At 55.3% G+C, this 17,091-nt stretch overlaps 1 protein-coding gene across 5 annotated transcripts in view; it reads right to left on the bottom strand.

Moving 5' to 3' along the window:
• Positions 1-1,230: 1,230 nt before the first annotated feature.
• RNF24 (ring finger protein 24) overlaps positions 1,231-17,091 on the bottom strand; it is a 28,412-nt gene continuing 12,551 nt past the window's right edge. For 3 of the 5 annotated variants that reach the window (XM_075708686.1, XM_075708685.1, XM_075708688.1), the window contains exons 2-6: positions 15,113-15,262; positions 8,565-8,607; positions 6,535-6,576; positions 2,682-2,761; positions 1,231-1,369 (exon numbers count right to left, since the gene is read on the bottom strand). In XM_075708686.1, coding sequence (XP_075564801.1) covers positions 1,231-1,369; positions 2,682-2,761; positions 6,535-6,576; positions 8,565-8,607; positions 15,113-15,255 — 447 coding nt within the window. In that variant the 5' untranslated portion in view covers positions 15,256-15,262. Of the gene's footprint in view, positions 1,370-2,681; positions 2,762-6,534; positions 6,577-8,564; positions 8,608-15,112; positions 15,263-16,904; positions 16,918-17,091 lie in introns of those variants that run through there. The other 2 variants (XM_075708687.1, XM_075708684.1) reach the window with 2 other exon arrangements.

Here is a 17,091-nt window from a genome sequence, read left to right as displayed (position 1 = left end):
AACAAACACCCCCCCCCCCCCCCCCCCCCCCCAGCAAACGTTTTAAAAAATATTCTGCTGCAGAATTCGTAGTGTACAAACACGTCTATGAGGCTCCACGCTCCATAAACAGTCTCGGGAGTCGCGCGCTATTTACAGGAGGGGGGGGAAAACCGACCCCCCCGGAGCCTTCCCAGCCCCGCGCCCCATCCTGCGCCCGGGAACGCCGCCGCCGCATAACGCTGACCCCCCTCCAAAAAACCAAAAAGACAAAAAAGAAGGGAATACCGGTTGGGAATGGAGGGGGAGGCCAGGGCGTTTGCTCCGGTGCCCAAATTCGCCCCATGAGGCGGTCGGAGGGGCAAGGGGGTGGCAGCCCCCCCCCCAGCAGCTGTGGTTGGGGGGGGGGGTGGCAAGGCCAAAACGCTGCCGGCTCTCGCCCCGACCCCCCCGGGCCTGGCGGAAGCGATGGGCTGAAGCCCAAGGGCAGGATTTTCGCCTGTCCCCCATCGCAGGCCCGTGCGCCGATGGTTTGCGCCAGGATCGTGCCCGTCGGAGGGGCCGGCGGCCCCCCTGAGGTAGCCATCGCGCCGAGGAGGGGGCGCGGAGCCCGGGGGACCCCGGCAAGCAGCACCCTAGCAGCACCCCGGGGCGACGCCGGCTCCCCCGCCCCGGCGAGCCCTTTGGGCGGAGCAGCGGGTGCCAGACCCCAATTTCTAGGTAGCGCTCGCGAAGGCAGCGGTGACCCCGTGGCGGGCCCGGCGAAGAGGAGGCGGCGGCGGGCAGCAGGCGTGCGGCTCCGGGGCTGCCCCCCGAGGCGGTCTGGGCGTCGTTTTCGGGGGGAGCGGCGGGGCGTCGAGGCTGGCAGCGTAGCGGGGCGCTCGGGCGGCGGCGGGCGGCTCGGCGGGGCTGCTCCGGCGCCGCTGCCCGCGGGCGTCGTGCCGGCGAAGCGCCGTGCTGGAGGAAGGCCGGCTCGCGGGGCGCAGGACCCCGAGCCCCCTCCTCGCCGCGGGCGAGGCACGGAGCCGGCGGGGGCTTCGTCCCGGCACGGCTCGGCGGAGGCAGGATTTGGGGGGCGCGGGGCTGCGCCGCTTGGGCCGGCGGGGACGTGCCCCCCCGCTAAAGTGCTGCGGGCTCGGCGCCCGCGTCCCGGCCCTCCGCGCCGGTGCCGTAGTGCTTTGGTCGTCTGCGAGTCCCCGGGGCCGGCGGCGGGGCCCCCTCGGCGGCGGGGCAGCCCCCCGGCCGGCGGAGCTATACGATGTTCTCGGCGCCGGGGAGGGGGCCCTGGGGGGGCCCGGGGTCCTGCTTGCCGTGCAGCTGGGCCAGCTGCAGCACCGGCATGTTGCAGAGCGGGCAGACTTTCCGCACCTCCAGCCACTTGATGAGGCACCTGTGGGGGGGACACGGACACGCTGGGGGCGTCGCAGGGCTCCTGCAACCCCCCCCGCGCCCCTGCTCGCCGTGGGCCACCAGCCCTGGGCCACCGGCCACGCCCGAGCCCTCCTCACCCTCCCTGCAGCGCTGCCGCGGCCGACGGATTTTTTTTTAATTCGCCGTTTCGGTGCCTTTACGCTTCGTATTGGGATGGTTTTGTGCGCGCGTGCGTGTGTATGTACATGGATTTTTTGCGTGCATAGCCCATATTATACCTAATTTATATACATTTATAAAATAGAGAGATAAAAATGCAAAGACAGGCACAAAAAGATATAAAATGCATATATCCACCAAAAGGTATATATGCATTTTATGAATAGGTAAGGTTTTATATTATATGATTTATAATTTATATTATATCTTATAATTATATAAGATGATTTTATAACCATCGAATCGTTCAGGTTGGAAAAGACCTTTAAGATCATCAAGTCCAACCATTAAATGTATCTCTACAGCATGTATATCATTAAATGTATAGCATTAAATCGTCGAATCGTTTAGGTTGGAAAAGGCCTTTAAGATCATCCAGTCCAACCATTAACCTAGAACTGCCAACTCCACCACTAAACCAATTAAGGGGAGAGCAGCAATTCCATGTTTCCTGGCTTGGTGGCTGGATTATTTTTTAATGAAAGTAAAAACTCGTAAATGTGTATCTACAGCATAGCTACATCATACCTATGAAATGTATATATATTATAGAGCTACAACTCATAGCGTTATACATTTTTATAAAATATATATATGTATAAAATGTATATATAGACATTTTTCGTCGAATCACAGAGCACCCCGAGTTGGAAAGGATCCACGAGGACCGTCGAGGCCAACTCCGCACTCAAGACCGGGCACCCTGCGAGCTCACGCCGCGGCCCAGAGCGTTTGCCGAATGCTTCTTGGACATCACCGGGCTTCGGGCCCGGGCCGCTTCCCCGGGGAGCTCGTTCCAGTGCTTCTGCACGTATATTTTATAAATGTATATAAATATAGCTGTAAATACACACCCACACAAACGTATGTATGCATTTTGGAACGTATGACGGCTCTCTCTTTAAAGGGAAGCGGTTTTGCCGGCTCACGACTGCACCTTTGCTGCTCCAAATGCTGCAATTCCAAGCCTTTTGCCGCAGTTCCCCTCCGTCCCCGGGAATTGGGGCGGGAAGAAAGCAGCGGCAGCGGCAGCCCTCAGGCCAGGAGCCTCCCTGGGGCCGCCCGCCGGCATTCGGGGCAGCCCGGCCGCCGGCTCCGGCTGCCACACTTACTTTCTGTGGAAGGCATGTTTACAGGGACAGATCCCCAGCTCGTCCTTGGGCTTGAACTCCTCCAAGCAAACGGCGCAGATCTGAAAGACATCGAGAGGCGGAGAGTCAGCTGCCGGGAAGCGGTGGTTTTTTGCAAGTAAAAACCACGCGGACATCTCTGACCTGGCCAAAATGCTTTCCCCTGCCCTAAAAAAAACCCCTCCTGCTAAGCGATGCCCTCGGCCAGCTTCCATCTTCTCCCCGGCGCCCGCCTCGCCCCTGCCTTTGGTTGGGGGAAAAAAAGGGCGATTTGGCTTCCGATGCCGGTGAGGATCCCGGTGCTGGGGGTGAGGAGAGAAATACCTGCACCCAAGGGAAAGCGACCTCCTCTTTTGCTATAAACCCTCTGTTTTGACCAGGCAGCTGCTTTTTTTTTGTTGCCCCACGCTGCAGAAGAAACCTTTGGGAAGTTTCTGCATGGCAGAGGGGTGGAATCCCCGCTAAAGCCTTCCGGGGCTTTGGGATCACAGGCTGGGGCTGGGCTCTCCCTTTCCCAGCGGAGCAGCGGAAGGCTGGGATGCATTTTGACCTGCCAGGAGGCTTTAGGGTGCAGGGGGACGGATCCACGCTGCTGCCCCGTCCCTGGGACCGAGCTGCATCCGCAGGGATAGCTCTGGGAAGAGGAAAAGGCAAAGGGGGCATCTCTGCCCCAGGGATGCCAAGGTCGGTGGCTGTTTTCCCGGCGGGCAAGAGACCCAGCCGGAATCTCCTTCCCCCACACCGCCAGTTTTTCCTGACCCGTTTTGGATATTCCTGGGGATTTTGGATATTCCCAGCTGTTTTTCCCAGCCCCCCTCCCCTGCCCCTGCGGCCAGGGAGTCTCCGGCAGTCCAAAACAAGGGCTCAGCCCCGCTGCCAAAAGCCCTCGGGATGAGGCCAGTGGCTGGCAAGCACCGCGGGAGGCTCCCGGCTTTCCCGGGAACGCAGCGCCCGTCGATACCTTTCCAGCCAGCCAAAGCTCGTCGGAGACTTTTTTTTTTTTTTTTTTTTTTTCTGGAGCAAGCAAATGCTGGCAGAGCTGCTTGGCCCAGTCGCGGAGGAACACGGACATCGTGAGCCCCGTGAAAGCCTGGGAGAGGCAGCGTGATGGAAAAAAAAAAAAAAAAGAGGAAAAACAAACCCAGAAACATGGGGCTGAGGAGCTCGGCGGGGACTTTCCCCTCTGCAAGGCTCCGGGCGAGCCCTGGCAGCCACCCCGCAGAGTTGCAAAATCCTCCCACCCTGCTCCGCTCTCCAGAACCGCTTACTGTAAATACCAAAATCCAAATGCCCAAAAAGGGATATTTTGGAGGGAGCCAGAGAAAATCCTTTCCAGCCTTTCCCGAATCCCAGGAAACAGCTCGAGCTGCTCTATCCCCTTCCCCACAGACCCCGCGTCCTTCCCGAAAGCGTTTAAACTGGGAAAGCTGAGGAGAACTGGAAGCGGAGGCGACAGAGCAGGAGGCCGGAGGGTTATCGCTGCCATTCCCGGCTCTGGCCCGCTCCCAAATCCCCCCCGCCACAAGCTTCTCACCCCGGGAAGCGCTTTCCCGTCCGTGTGCTGGCGGAACCCCCGCCGCAAGGCAGCGATGCCAGGGGAGCGGGAGCAGGGGCCTCGAGCCGGGACCGCTCCGTCCCTCCGCCGCCCGCCGGCCCCACGGAGGGTGAGGATCACGGGATCATCGGATCGTTTGTGTTGGAAAAGACCTTTAAGATCGTCCAGTCCAACCATTAAATGTATCTCTACAGCATGTATATCGTTAAATGTGTATCATTAAATCATCGAATCGTTTAGGTTGGAAAAGCCCTTTAAGATCACCCAGTCCAACCATTAACCTAACATTACCAACTCCACCACTAAACCAGTTAAGGGGAGAGTAAGAATTTCGTGTTTCCTGGCTTGGTGGCTGGATTATTTTTTAATGAAAGTAAAAAAAAAACGTAAAAGAGGATGAAAGGTGGGACGGGCTCTTGTTGCTCTGCGCGGGGAATTAAAAACAAACAAAAAAACCAGCAGCTGACATGCAAACGGAGCTGGTATTGAAGAGCCGAGCGGACTCAGGTCGGGGATGTGGGTGGGCGTTTTTGCTGTCGTTAGGGGAAATGAAAGCAGCCCGTGTTTGAAGCAGGGTTCCAGCAGATTCCTGCTCAACTTGAGTATGAAAAATGGTCTGTAAAATAGGGACACTCAGCCCCAAAACCGCCTGGAAACCCGCAGAGAACAACTGATGTGTTTTAACCCCGCCGGGGCAGGCAGGCAGAGGTGGGTGAGGGTAACAGCGTTACCCCGAGACGCGTTTCAGCCCCCGGAGACCCTCTGAACCCGTTACGCAGAGGCACCCAGCACGGAGCCACTGCTGCGCCTGCAGCGGTCGCTGGCGCGATTCCCCCTGTGAAATTTAAATGCAAAGTCCGCTGGGGCTTTGCTTTATGGCTGCTGCGGACTCTGCACTCCTCCCGAAGCCGAGAAGAAACCCTCATGTTTTTGGGGCTGGAAAAAGGGGGTTTAATTCTTAACACCTCCAAGCAGACACCCCTTTGCCTGCCTCTTCCAGCCACCTCTTCCCTGCAAAGCTGCAAACCGGGAGCGGGAGGGGCAGAAGCCTGGGGAGCGTGCTTTATCTTTGATTTCAGTTAAATCCCGGCAGTTTACCCTGCCCGAGCAACGCGGCCGGCGGAGATGTGCTGCGTGCGTCGGGGGGACGGTGGCGAGGCTGAGCGGGGCTGGAGGGGACGGAACCGGCACAGGACGCTGGTTACACGCGGCCTGGCCTGCATCTGCCTCCCCACGGCTCTTTATTGCAGTGGTAATAATAATGCAATAAATAATTGTCCTGGTTTTGGCTGGGATAGAGTTAATTTTCTTCCTAGTAGCTGGCACAGTGCTGTGGTTTGGATTTAGTAGGAGAATGCTGATAACACGCTGATGGTTCAGTTGTTGCTCAGCACTGCTTATGCCAGTCAAGGACTTTGCAGCTTCCCATGCTCTGCCAGGGGCACAAGAAGCTGGGAGGGGGCACAGCCAGGACACTGCCCCAAACTGCCCCAAGGGCTATTCCATACCATACGGCGTCATGGGCAGTATAGAAACTGGGGGGGTTGGCTGGGGGGCTGCGATCGCTGCTTGGGGACGGGCTGGGCATCGGTCAGCGGGTGGTGAGCAATTGCATTGGGCATCACTTGCTTTGTATATTATTATTACTATTATTATTATATTGTTATTATCATTACTATTTTGCTTTATTTCAATTATTAAACTGTTCTTATCTCACCCCAGGAGTGTTTCTCACTCTTACTCCTCCGATTCTCTCCCCTGTCCCATCGGGGCAGGGGCAGTGAGCGAGCGGCTGCGTGGGGCTGAGCTGCTGGCTGGGGCTAAACCACGACAATAATATAAATAATAATGCAATGAATAATACTAATACTACTACTACCAACAATAACAACAATGCAATAAATCCTAATGATGCCGTAGAAGCTAAAAGACACCCAGGAGGAGGAGGGAGATGGGTTAACCCAGACCCCCTTTGCAGATGTGCTTTCACCGGCTGCACTAACACGCAATTCGAGTTTCCGAAAGAGAAAAGCAGCGTTGGGGAGAGAGGGAGCTGCCGGCACAGCCGTTAACCTGCGCTCCCCACGTTCCCTGTACCGGGGCAAGAGGCTGCAGAGCAAACCCCGCTGCTGGCTGCTGCGCGTTTTGCTCCTAAAAGAGTTAAATTTGAGTTTTTGCACCTTCCTGCCTTTGCTTGTCCCCCATCCCCTCCCCGAGTGCGAGGAAGAGGAGGGTGAGGGTGTCTTTGCCGCTACACTACCGCCCCAGGGATGTACTCACCTCGTGTAGGTTCAGCTCCTTCACCTTTTCCTTGAGTATAACCTGCAAGACAGAGCACCGGCGTCAGGACACAGCTTTTCCCAAGAGCGTTCGCAGCAAAAATCCCCGTTAATTGAGCGTCCCAGCAGAACTGGAAACCGGCAGCAAACCCAGCGCAGCAAGTGTTCACCCCCACGCAGACGCGGGAGGAAGGCAGCGCTGGCACAGCTATAACCGCTAACACGAGGGCCAAATCCAGGAGGTCTCCTCCTGAATTTAAACCTCCTGGGCTCCTGCGCTGTGCAGCGAGCTCCCGCATGGACGTCTGCCACTTCATTTTCACTCCATCCAGGCTAAACACCCGGAGAGGGCTGTAAATCTGGGACGACCACGTGTTATCATATCCTATCAGCCCAACTCCACCCAATTTCCTGCTCGGATACCAGATCGGAGGCAGAAAAAGTACAGAAGCCCTGGAGCAAACAGGACGCTGAAGCAGCAGCCTGACGCCGCTCTCTCGGCCGTGTTGATTTGAACGAAGGCGCTGGCGCGCGTGGGTGCATGTGGGAAACAGCTGGGTTTGCCAGGGTGACGTGGGGGTGTTCCCCACGACAGGTCCCTGCGAGAGCCCCGTGGCTGCGGCTGCTCCGCAGCAGCCGGGCACGAGCCGGGGAGCAGATTGGGACCCCACAAAACATCATTTGATTGCTAGGGAATCATCGAATCATCGAATCCTTTAGGTTGGAAAAGACCTTTAAGATCACCCAGTCCAACTCCACAACTAAACCAATTAAGGGGAGAGCAGCAACCCCACGCCTCCTGGCTTGGTGGCTGGATCATTTATAGAATCATAGAATTGTTTAGGTTGGAAAAGACCTTTAAGATCATCCAGTCCAACCATTAACCTACACTACCAAGTCTACTCTAAGCCAATCAAGGGTAGACCAGACTAAACCATGTCCCGAAGTGCCACATCTACCCGTTTTTTGAACACTTCCAGGGATGGGGACTCCACCACCTCTCTGGGCAGCCTGTTCCAATTCTTGACCACCCTTTCCGTAAAGAAATTTTTCCTAATTTCCAATCTAAACCTCCCCTGGCGCAGCTTAAGCCCATTTCGTCTCGTCCTATCACTAACTAATATATATAACTAATTATAATGAAGTAAAAACTAGGAATCTTTAAGGTTGGAAAGGATCTCTAAGATCACCAGTCCAACCATCAACCCAACACCCCCATGGCCACTAAACCATGTCCCCAAGTGCCACGTCTGCCCGTTTTTTGAACGCTTCCAGGGATGGTGACTCCACCACCTCTCTGGGCAGTCTCTTCCAATGCTTGACTACCCTTTCCGTGAAGAAATTTTTCCTAATATCCAACCTAAACCTGTCCTGGCGCAGCTTGAGCCCATTTCCTCTTGTCCTACCGCTTGTTCCTTGGGAGAAGAGACCAACACCCACCTCACTACACCCTCCTTTCAGGTAGTTGTAGACAGCGTTAAGGTCTCCCCTCAGCCTCCTCTTCTCCAGGCTGAACACCCCCAGCTCCCTCAGCCGCTCCCCATCAGCCCTGTGCTCCAGACCCTTCCCCAGCTCCATTGCCCTTCTCTGGACACGCTCCAGCACCTCAATGTCCTTCTTGGAGTGAGGGGCCCAAAACTGGATGCAGTATTCCAGGTACGGCCTCACCAGCGCCGAGTACAGGGGGAAGCGACGGCGTTACTGCTCACCAGCAGGAAATAAGGTGAGGGTTTGGAGAGGTTCCCCTGTTGAGGTGCTCCAGGGGTGGAGATGTCCCCACCGCTCCGGGACCTTGTCTGAAAACCCGGAGACCTGCAGACTAATGGGTGAGAGATGCTCCTGGGGAGCCCAGCTGGTAGAAAAAAGTTAAATCAGCGGGGACAGAGGTTTGCCCAGGCTTTACGACTTCTCTTCAAAGACCAAGAGCCTCCCAAGGAGAAGAACAGCGCAAGGAAACCTGACGGAGTGACTACTCCGGCACGGATTTGGCACTAAGCAGAAGGGAAGAGAACTCACTGTGTGTCTTCTCACCTGTTTGTAGGCATAAAGCTCTTTGTGTGCTTGGTGTCTGAGCCTGCAATCAAAACAGGGAGAAACGTAAAGACAGGCAAAAAAAATCAGGATTACTGTAATACCTCAAACATTTCATTTCCCTCCTTTCCAGATTTAATCTATTTTTTTTTTAATTTTTCATTTCAGAAATGAGAATGGCCACACGAAATGACGCATTTAAGCAACAGCCAGCTTTCTCTGTAGCTGGGCAGGCAACGTCTCCATCGAGAAGCACACAACCTCCTCCCCTTTTCCTCTTTCGACCTCCCCAATTTTCCACACAGACATCACCAGCACCGTTAAGACCACCAAAAGCTGTCGAGTAAATGGGGAGCTGCCGTAAATACCACCAGTTTCCAACCACTTCTGCTGCCAACGATTTCTAGACTGGACGCAGCCCCTTTTTCCAAGTGATGGGTATTCAGACCCGAGGAAAGCTCCGCTCCCGCTCGAGCGAGGACGGGGAAGGAGACCTCTCCACCCCGAGCTTTCCCACTGAAGCCCCCCTCATGCTGTGTGGGCGACGTTGGGTTCCTCAAACACAGCTTTATCTTCAATTCTAAGGGCAATCGTGCGGCTTCGGCCTCCCAAACTCTCAAGAAGAATCATTCAAAGCGGTCGTCCACCTGGCTGAGCAAGCAGGGGACGGCTATTTATCCGGAGACACCACCGGAGCAGAAAGCTTTGGAAGAGAAGCAATGCGATGTCTTCCATCTCTCACCTCCTATCACAGCGGGCAATTTAATAAAGCAGAGATAACAAGCTGCCAAAAAAACGCAGAAGAACGAACCGGTATCTTGGGATTTTGGGGGTTTTTATCAGGAGAGCAGGCGGGGTGGTACGTTCAAGCGCGGGGTGACAAGCCCACGCGATGACCCAGGGCTCTCCCTGCCCCAGGGAAGGAGCCGGGGCTGTAGCTGACGTGGCGGGGGAGCAAAATCAGGATTATAAGCTGTTTCCCCCCACCTACTTTTCAAAGCACTGTGCTCAGCACAATTTTGGGTTTTTTGGGTGGGTTTTTATTTCCTCAATAGCATCCATTCCTGGAGCAAATCAAGGGATGGAGGTGGAGGGGATGAATCTATTGCAAAAACACCTGCCGCGGTGGGGAGTCCAGCCGGTGGCAGCAGGAATTTGAGGCTGCAAGCAAAGGGCCGGTCCCGTCCCTCCCTCTCCAGCCTCCCCTCTCCAGGAGGCACGGGCGGGAGCGTTTGTCCCCATTCCTGGCGACCAAGCGAAACAGCAAACACACACACACACACATCGCATCCCCCCAGTTTTCAGTTCAAACTCTTATTAATGAAACATCTTTCCACGGCAGAACAAGCAGCAGCCCAGCGGAGCGGCCTGCAGGCATCAGCTGGCCGGAGAAGCCGATCACAATCCTGAAATAAATACATTTAAAAAAAAAAGAAACCAGCTAATATGGCTTCTCATTACAAGACATGGCATTTAGCGAAGTGCTCTGAAAACTCAACAGGGAGGTCATCAGGGTTAAAGAGTTGGCCAAGGACTTTTAATAAGATGTCAGCGTGTGCCTGCAGGGCTCGGACAGCCACAAGAATATTTTCCCCAGCCAGCCTCGAGGGTGATTTCAAATGGGAAACCCCCTTGCCTGTAATTTCACTTCTCTGAAAATATGCTGGGGGCTGTCTCAAACCCTGGCTGTTTCACCCTGAGCTCTCGGAGGTTTTCTGAGCCTGGGTGAGTTATAAAAACAGGATGTAAAAATATATCCCTGTCCTTTTTGCTTGAAAACAACCCTCCCAAAACGGCATGGGCCTTAAAAGTCGAGGAATGGGTAAAAATGCAGCTTAATGCTGTGGAGAGAGTCGCAGTAAGCCAGCTCCCGAGCCCTGAATTTAGCAGGGAGCCACCTCTCCTCCAACGATGCCGCCTGGCAGGGAACCTGCCCGCGGAGCCACGGACAGACCTGCAGCAGGCGGGAGGGAGAAGGCTGGGGCCGCGGCCCTCCGCCAGCGACCCCCAGCAGAAAGACGAGCAGAAAGATGCAGGAACAATAGAGAAAACAGGATGAAACCGGCCCGATCCGCAGGGATCCCGGCGGCTGGGAAACCGGTTATGAAACACAGATGGGGCAAAGCAAGATGCGCGGCCGGAGCCCGCGCACGAGGGGAAAAACTCTCCCAGCGTGGCAAAAAGTGTCCGTCTTGCGGGGCGCCGAGCGGCCGCCCAGGCTTTGGCCCCGGTGAGCCAAGGCCAGCGGAGGGAAGGGGTTGGCAGAACAAGCCCAAGCGTCTGCGGGCGCCGTGGAAGCATCTGGGCCAGCGACGGGGAAGAAGCGACCACCTGGCCCCGGATCCCCGCAGCCCCGTGCCGCCGGAGGAGTGCAGATGCTCGACAGCGTGGGTCGGTGCCGAGCTGTACACGGAGATTTTGCCAAAAAAAACCCACCCCCACCACCTCCTGGAAGGTTACGGGGAACGGCATGAGCACATCTGCTCCCGAAGCGTGCGAGCTCCGCCTGCTCCTCCACGCTTTCCCTGCAAAGGCAGGATGCTGGGCCAGATGGATCCTGGTCGGAGCTAGCACAGCTGTCGTAACGAGACCCCGGATCCTGGCCAGCATTATTCCCCATCGGACCCAGGGCTTCATCCATCTCGTGTCAAGAGCTGCGACTCCGGAGGAATTTCTGGCAGATGGCTGATTTAGGTAAGGGACCACACAGCGTCTTGAAAGCCAGCGTGTGGCTGCAGACCATGCGTACGCGCACGCCGTCACCCATCCCTGAATTTAATAACCCCCTCTTGCGGGTTTTGTGAACTCTTCCCAAGCTCTCTGCACCTCCCGAAGGAAAGAGAGCACCCCGATTCTCCGGATGACTCCAAATCACCTGCAGCAAGTCAACGACTATGGGAACAGAATGCAAAGGAGAAAACTTTTTGCAGGTTTACCTCCAAGATCTGCTTATTTGATGCCTTAGAGTGGTGCCAGCGCTGGCTCTTTGCTTCACCACCGCATCGCTCTCCCTGGCCCAGCCGGGCTCCGTGGGCTCTCCACACCCAACCGCTGCGTTTGACCCCAGCAGGTTGGAATGCAGAAGGAAACAGCCCCATAAAAAAGGGGCTTTTTTTAAAAGTGCTCTGTGCCTCCTGTAGACTCTGAGCCGCTCTAGCCTGGGCAGAGACGAGCCCCGCGCAACCGGCAGCGAAGCACGGGTAGAGAAGGGGCAGCAGCGTTCACCCAGGGCATTTGAAATGCTTCAAATGCCTGGAAAGCACGGCGTGGCTCGGTTCAGCAACCTTCTGGACCGGGTTTTAGGGGAGAGAAGGCAACAGGAGGTTATTACTTTCATTAATTCAGCAGAGATGACACAAACGGCTGCCTGCAAAATTTCATTTCCTTTTTCTTCCCTTTGTGTTTTTTAAAATTTTCCAAGCAGAGGCAGGAGCCGCGAGGCTGGGACCTGTGCTTTGTACCGGAGCGGTTTGCAGCAGCAGCAGAGCTCAAGATTTCCCTGGACCACGCACAGGCCGAGACGATCTTTGCTTTGGTTCTGCCTGAAATTCCTGTTGGACTCCGTTTTGAGCCAACCCGGTTGACAACATCGCTTCTTCCTCCCATCGGAGCGGACAGCGCGCTCTGCATTGACGCAGTTGCGAAGCGCAGCCCACGTGCCCTTCCTCCCTGGTGCATCCTAAAGGATTTATTGATCCTACATAAATGTAATGCCGTCAGCTCTGCGATTAGGGGTAAATACACCAGATATTGGCTATTCCATGCTCTGGATGCCTCCGCAGCTGGAGATGCGGAGGAGAGCTGCACGGGATGCTCTGATCCGGAGCAGGCGACAAGAACCAAGGCCCAGAGGATGGTGTCACGAGCCCCGCTCCTCACGTGCCAAATCTTTGCAGATGTGCGAGTCACGAGAGAGGAGGGAGAGGGAGAGGATGGGCTGCGCTGCCTCTGCACCTAAGCGGGGCCCGGGGAAAGCCACGAGCCCCTGTTACCTGCAAATAATCCCCGCGGGCGCAAGCGGAGCCCCGGAGCTCCCGATGGGTCCGTCCCTGCCCGCACCCCTCCGCCCCGGCCCGGTTGCTCCGCAATGGTGCGATCCGTGCTGCGTCTGCTTGTTAAATTAACACTTCTCTTCGACACGGCCTCCAGATGTAATTCTGTAGTAAAGCCACGCATCTCATTGCAGAAGGGGTCAGGAATGCGTGGGGTAATCCAGGAGGCTTTAGCAGCTGGTTCAGGAGGGGGAAAAATTCAATTTAAATTCAATATCTCACTTTGTATACCAAATCCTCCTGCCGCAGGGCTACGGGTATTTGCTTGCTACGGAGCCAGGCACCAGCAACGCTTCGGCGTTAAAGGGCACTGAAGGGCAGCGGCACGGCCAGCCCTTCCCCGAGCAATCATTTGGGATGCTCTGCACTTGCAGGAGTGCGGTCCTCACCCTGCTGTCCATCTGCGAGACTTTCCAAAGCACGCCGAAGCTCAAGCTTTTACACCCCACATAAGCTGAGATCACACAGCAAATTCAGAGGAGGTGGATGCCGCTGGGGCACATCGGCACAGCTAACATCCGTGGCACGGCGAAGCCCTCCAAAACCAGCGCCGGAGGATTCTTCTTTGGCACCGTTTTGCCAATAACAGAGCTGGGGGCAGTGGTTTGAAGAGCGATTTGTCGAGTCTCTGTAGAGTTTAGGGCTGTAAAGGGATCATTAGATGATCTAATCCAACCTCCCATCTATCACAGGTTGTTAAATAGCACTTTGTTACTCCGGGGAATGGGAGCCAAAACGCCTCTTCCAGAAAGGGCCTCTGTCTTGATTTAAAGACGTGAAGAGATGGAGGACTTGCCACTTCCCTTGCTGGCTTGTTTCACAGGTTACTCACCCTCTCTCTTACAACACGCCTCCAACTTCTAAATTTAAAGCTCTTCTGGCTTGATCTTCCAGACATTACTACTTGTTATTTCTTCTTTGGGGCAGAACACACCCAGCGAGACCTGGTGCCCAGGAAAATACTCTGAAAGTCCAAACACCTCTTCATGTTGCAAGCGAGCGATATAGATTCAAGTTCAATCTGGGCAAAACATGCCCTTGAGCCTTCTGAACACCATTTGTCTTATTTTTTTTGCATCCCCACCCACTGGCATCCCAGTTAAAACGCGAACACTGGACGCAGATGCAATATCCCAGCAGAGACCTTGTTAACATCGAGCACCGAGATACAAATCGCCTGGTTGGGGATGACCCCTCGATCTGTTTCTGCCTTGTCTGCCAGGGTGGACAGATGCGCCGCACCTTCAAACACCCTTTTCTTGTGCATAATCGCAGGCAAAAGTGAAGATCTGATGCCCAGGCAGCTCAAATCACCCCGGGGTAAGCCTGGGTTTGGGCTCACCTGCAAGTTTTATGAGGTTTTGCTTCCTACAGAGCTGAAAATAGGTGGAAATGATCAAATATTTCAAAGGTGACACTGCAATCTTGCCTCCCTGGTCTACAAAAGCAGGACAAAACGTTTTCCACACCCTCTGGATAGAAAACCTGGTGGGACTGGCTGCTGCGAGCCAGCCAGAGGCAGCCTCCGGGGTGGGAGAAGAGACCAGGCGCCTGTCTGACGGGGACAGAGGGAGAGGATGCGACGGATGTAGGGCTAGCAGGGAGCTGGGGCTATGTGAAAAGCCAGAGGGGAGGGAAAAGGGATGGAAAAGCTCTTCTGCAACTCGGCAGGAGAGCTCTGGGCGCACAGGATTTCGGTGGCTGCCGCGGGCGGAGCGATGCCCTCTGCTCCTGGCTGCAGGGAGAGGCGCAGCCGGCCCTGCATCCCGGGTATCAGCGCAACCTGCCCCCATCGCCGCCTCGATTCCCAGGCACCGTGTTTTTCCCCACCTGCCTCTCACTTTCCCTCCGGCAGGAAGAGCTTCTCCTCTCAATTAGTGGCCCAACTGTCTCCCCAATGGCCCATAAAATAATTAAAACAAGCCCCAAACTGCAACAACCTTTAACCCTGCCGTCCTGCTCCTCATCGTTCAGGTTAACAAATCAACTCTGCATCATTAATCTCTAAACTGCGCTGTTGAATGAGCAATTTGTGTACAATAACGAACGGAGCAGGTATTAAACATTTCTTAAGCACACAGAACACAAGTTACTCATTAAAGAGGAAAACGTGTTGAAACATTAAGCAGAAAGCAGGAACTATAAAACATCCCTTCCCAGTCTTTTTGAGAAGCCAGCCATGTTTTCATGCCTGTTTGAGCATACACATGAATATATCTCCTGTTTTTAAAGCGCATAACGTAACTGCCCTGCGGGGCTGGTAGCTCCCAGATGCGCTGGGCGGACGGGGTTCGGTACTCGCCGCGTTTGCGTGGCTCTGTCAGGGATGAACGTTGGGCCGAGCACGACGATGGGGGAAAGTTAAACCTCTTTCATGGCTCACATCAGTTTGGGAAGACGCAGCGACGCCATCCTTGTTTTGGGATGGAGGGATGGGTGCTGGGCTCGCTCTGAAGCCGGGCAGCTGTTGAAAGCAGCCGGAGAAAATTCCCTTACCTGATCAAGTAGCAACAGAAGAGCAAACTGAGGATGAAGACGAAGATGGCCGTGCCGAAAACCACAATGTATATGTTGAGAGGCAGGTTCTGGAACCCGATGTTCGGCATCCTGAAACTGTAATGCTGGAAGTCCGAGCTCATGGGTAGGCTGCGGAGACAGGGAGAAAACACAGGGACGTGAGGCTTTTTGGGCAGCATGGGATGCCCTTCGGAGGAGACCAGCGGCCCCTCCGAAGGCAGGTGGGAGGGGAGGAGAGGGCAGCCAGCAGCGCTTCCCGACTGGCTTCCCGCTCCTCGCCCCCCGGGGCGAAGGTGTATCCTTGCCCGAAACCGAGCCCCCAGCTCGGCAACGCTGAAAACAAAGCAGGGCTGGATCAGCCGGGGCTGGGATTTTTCTTCTCCCGCTGTGAGCTTCTCCTCCAGCTATTTCCCCTCTTCCTTACGCACATCGTCCTTCAAGTTAAACGCCGCATCATACGGACGCCAGGGATTTGCATCCGAGCAGCCCTGGCCGCAGCCAATGCCCCCAAACTCTCATAAACTAGGCCAAAATATTGAAAGCAGCCAGAAAGCCTTGTAGCAAGGAAGGTTTCTCTTCCCTTCCCCTCCTGTGTTTTCCAAGCTCTATTCCTCAGTCTGTAGAAATCTCCCCTTCCAAAACGGTCGAGCGTGCACCCGAGCCGGCACGGGTTCAACACGCTCCCGGCGCATCCCAGGCAGGACGGAAAGGACACGGACAATCCCACGCCACACGGCAGGGCCGCTGCAAATTACAGGGGCCCTAAAAGAGATTTGCTTTGGTTTTGCCTCGTGAGATCCAGGCCGGGCGGTTTAAGGGGATTTTTGCAGATTTCAGCTTTATTCCTCGGTATAAGCCCGCGCTGCTTCCCCCCAGCAAAACCCCGAAGCACCCGCGAGGGCGGCGAAGAGGAAGGTGCAATGATTTTGGCTGTCAACATCCCACATCTCGGACGCGTGACCAAAACCTCCCTCCCCTCGGAAAGGCCCAATTAAACCACGAGCAACCGCCTGGGATAACGACTTCGGCGTATGATCTCTCCCGTGATTTTACTTTTGTCACGCAGGACAGTAATATTTTACAATAACACTCACGGAGCGTTTTTCGGGAGTCAGGTGGAAAACCAGGCTGATGTCTCTGCATCCCCGTAAAAACACTGCTGTAACGCCACGTTAATACTCGAAACCCTTAACCGGAAAGCACGTACTTATCATTGCTTCTTATTCTTCCTTTCCATCGCAATCATTCTCCGAGCCATTCACCCTTGAACGATCACAACGTCTCTGGCCAGGCATAAAGTTCACCCACCCCCAGCTTAGAAAAGCAAGTTAAAAAATATGCCTTGTTTTCCTTTCTGCCCACGGGAGAGGGCTGGACGTGCAATTAAATTTCACAAGAAGCAGGGAAAGTACCTGAAGTCTGAAGCCTGTTTCTCAAAATTACCAAGGGATAACAAAACCTTCCCCCGGAGCAGGGAGTTTTCAACGGCACGTTAATTGCACGGCTCCCAATTTTTGCACGGGGTGAGAAGACAGCGGGGAAACCGCAGGATCTGAACGCAAACGCGATGGGGAGCGATGCTCCAGAAACCAAAGCATCCTCTGACGTCCTGCTCCTTCTCCAAGCACCATCCTCGCTCCTGCGTCTCCCTTTCCCCTTCACAGCCCTTTTCTGCCGAACCCACGGGGTTTTCCTCCGTCCTCCCATCTTACACGCATTGCTCGTATCTACGCCGCGCGTTCCCCAGCTGCCACGCCGGGAGCAGGCTCACCTTCCAGCCCGGCTGCTTGGCCGGCGCTAGCCCCTCGCCCGCACCCTCCTCGCGCCCCTCGCCGCAGGCAGCATCTCCGCCGGCGCCCAACGCCCACCCGGGAGCCTCCTCGCTCCGGCTGCTTTCGGTTTCCTCGGCTCGCTGGAAGTTTCAAGGCGATTTCTGGTAAAGCCTGGATTCGATTAAA

This window comes from Pelecanus crispus, chromosome 4 (assembly GCF_030463565.1).
Source record: "Pelecanus crispus isolate bPelCri1 chromosome 4, bPelCri1.pri, whole genome shotgun sequence".
In the NCBI taxonomy this organism is placed as follows: Eukaryota; Metazoa; Chordata; class Aves; order Pelecaniformes; family Pelecanidae; genus Pelecanus; species Pelecanus crispus.
Note: the sequence above shows the minus strand (reverse complement) of the source record. Positions and strands in the feature narration are given on the sequence as shown.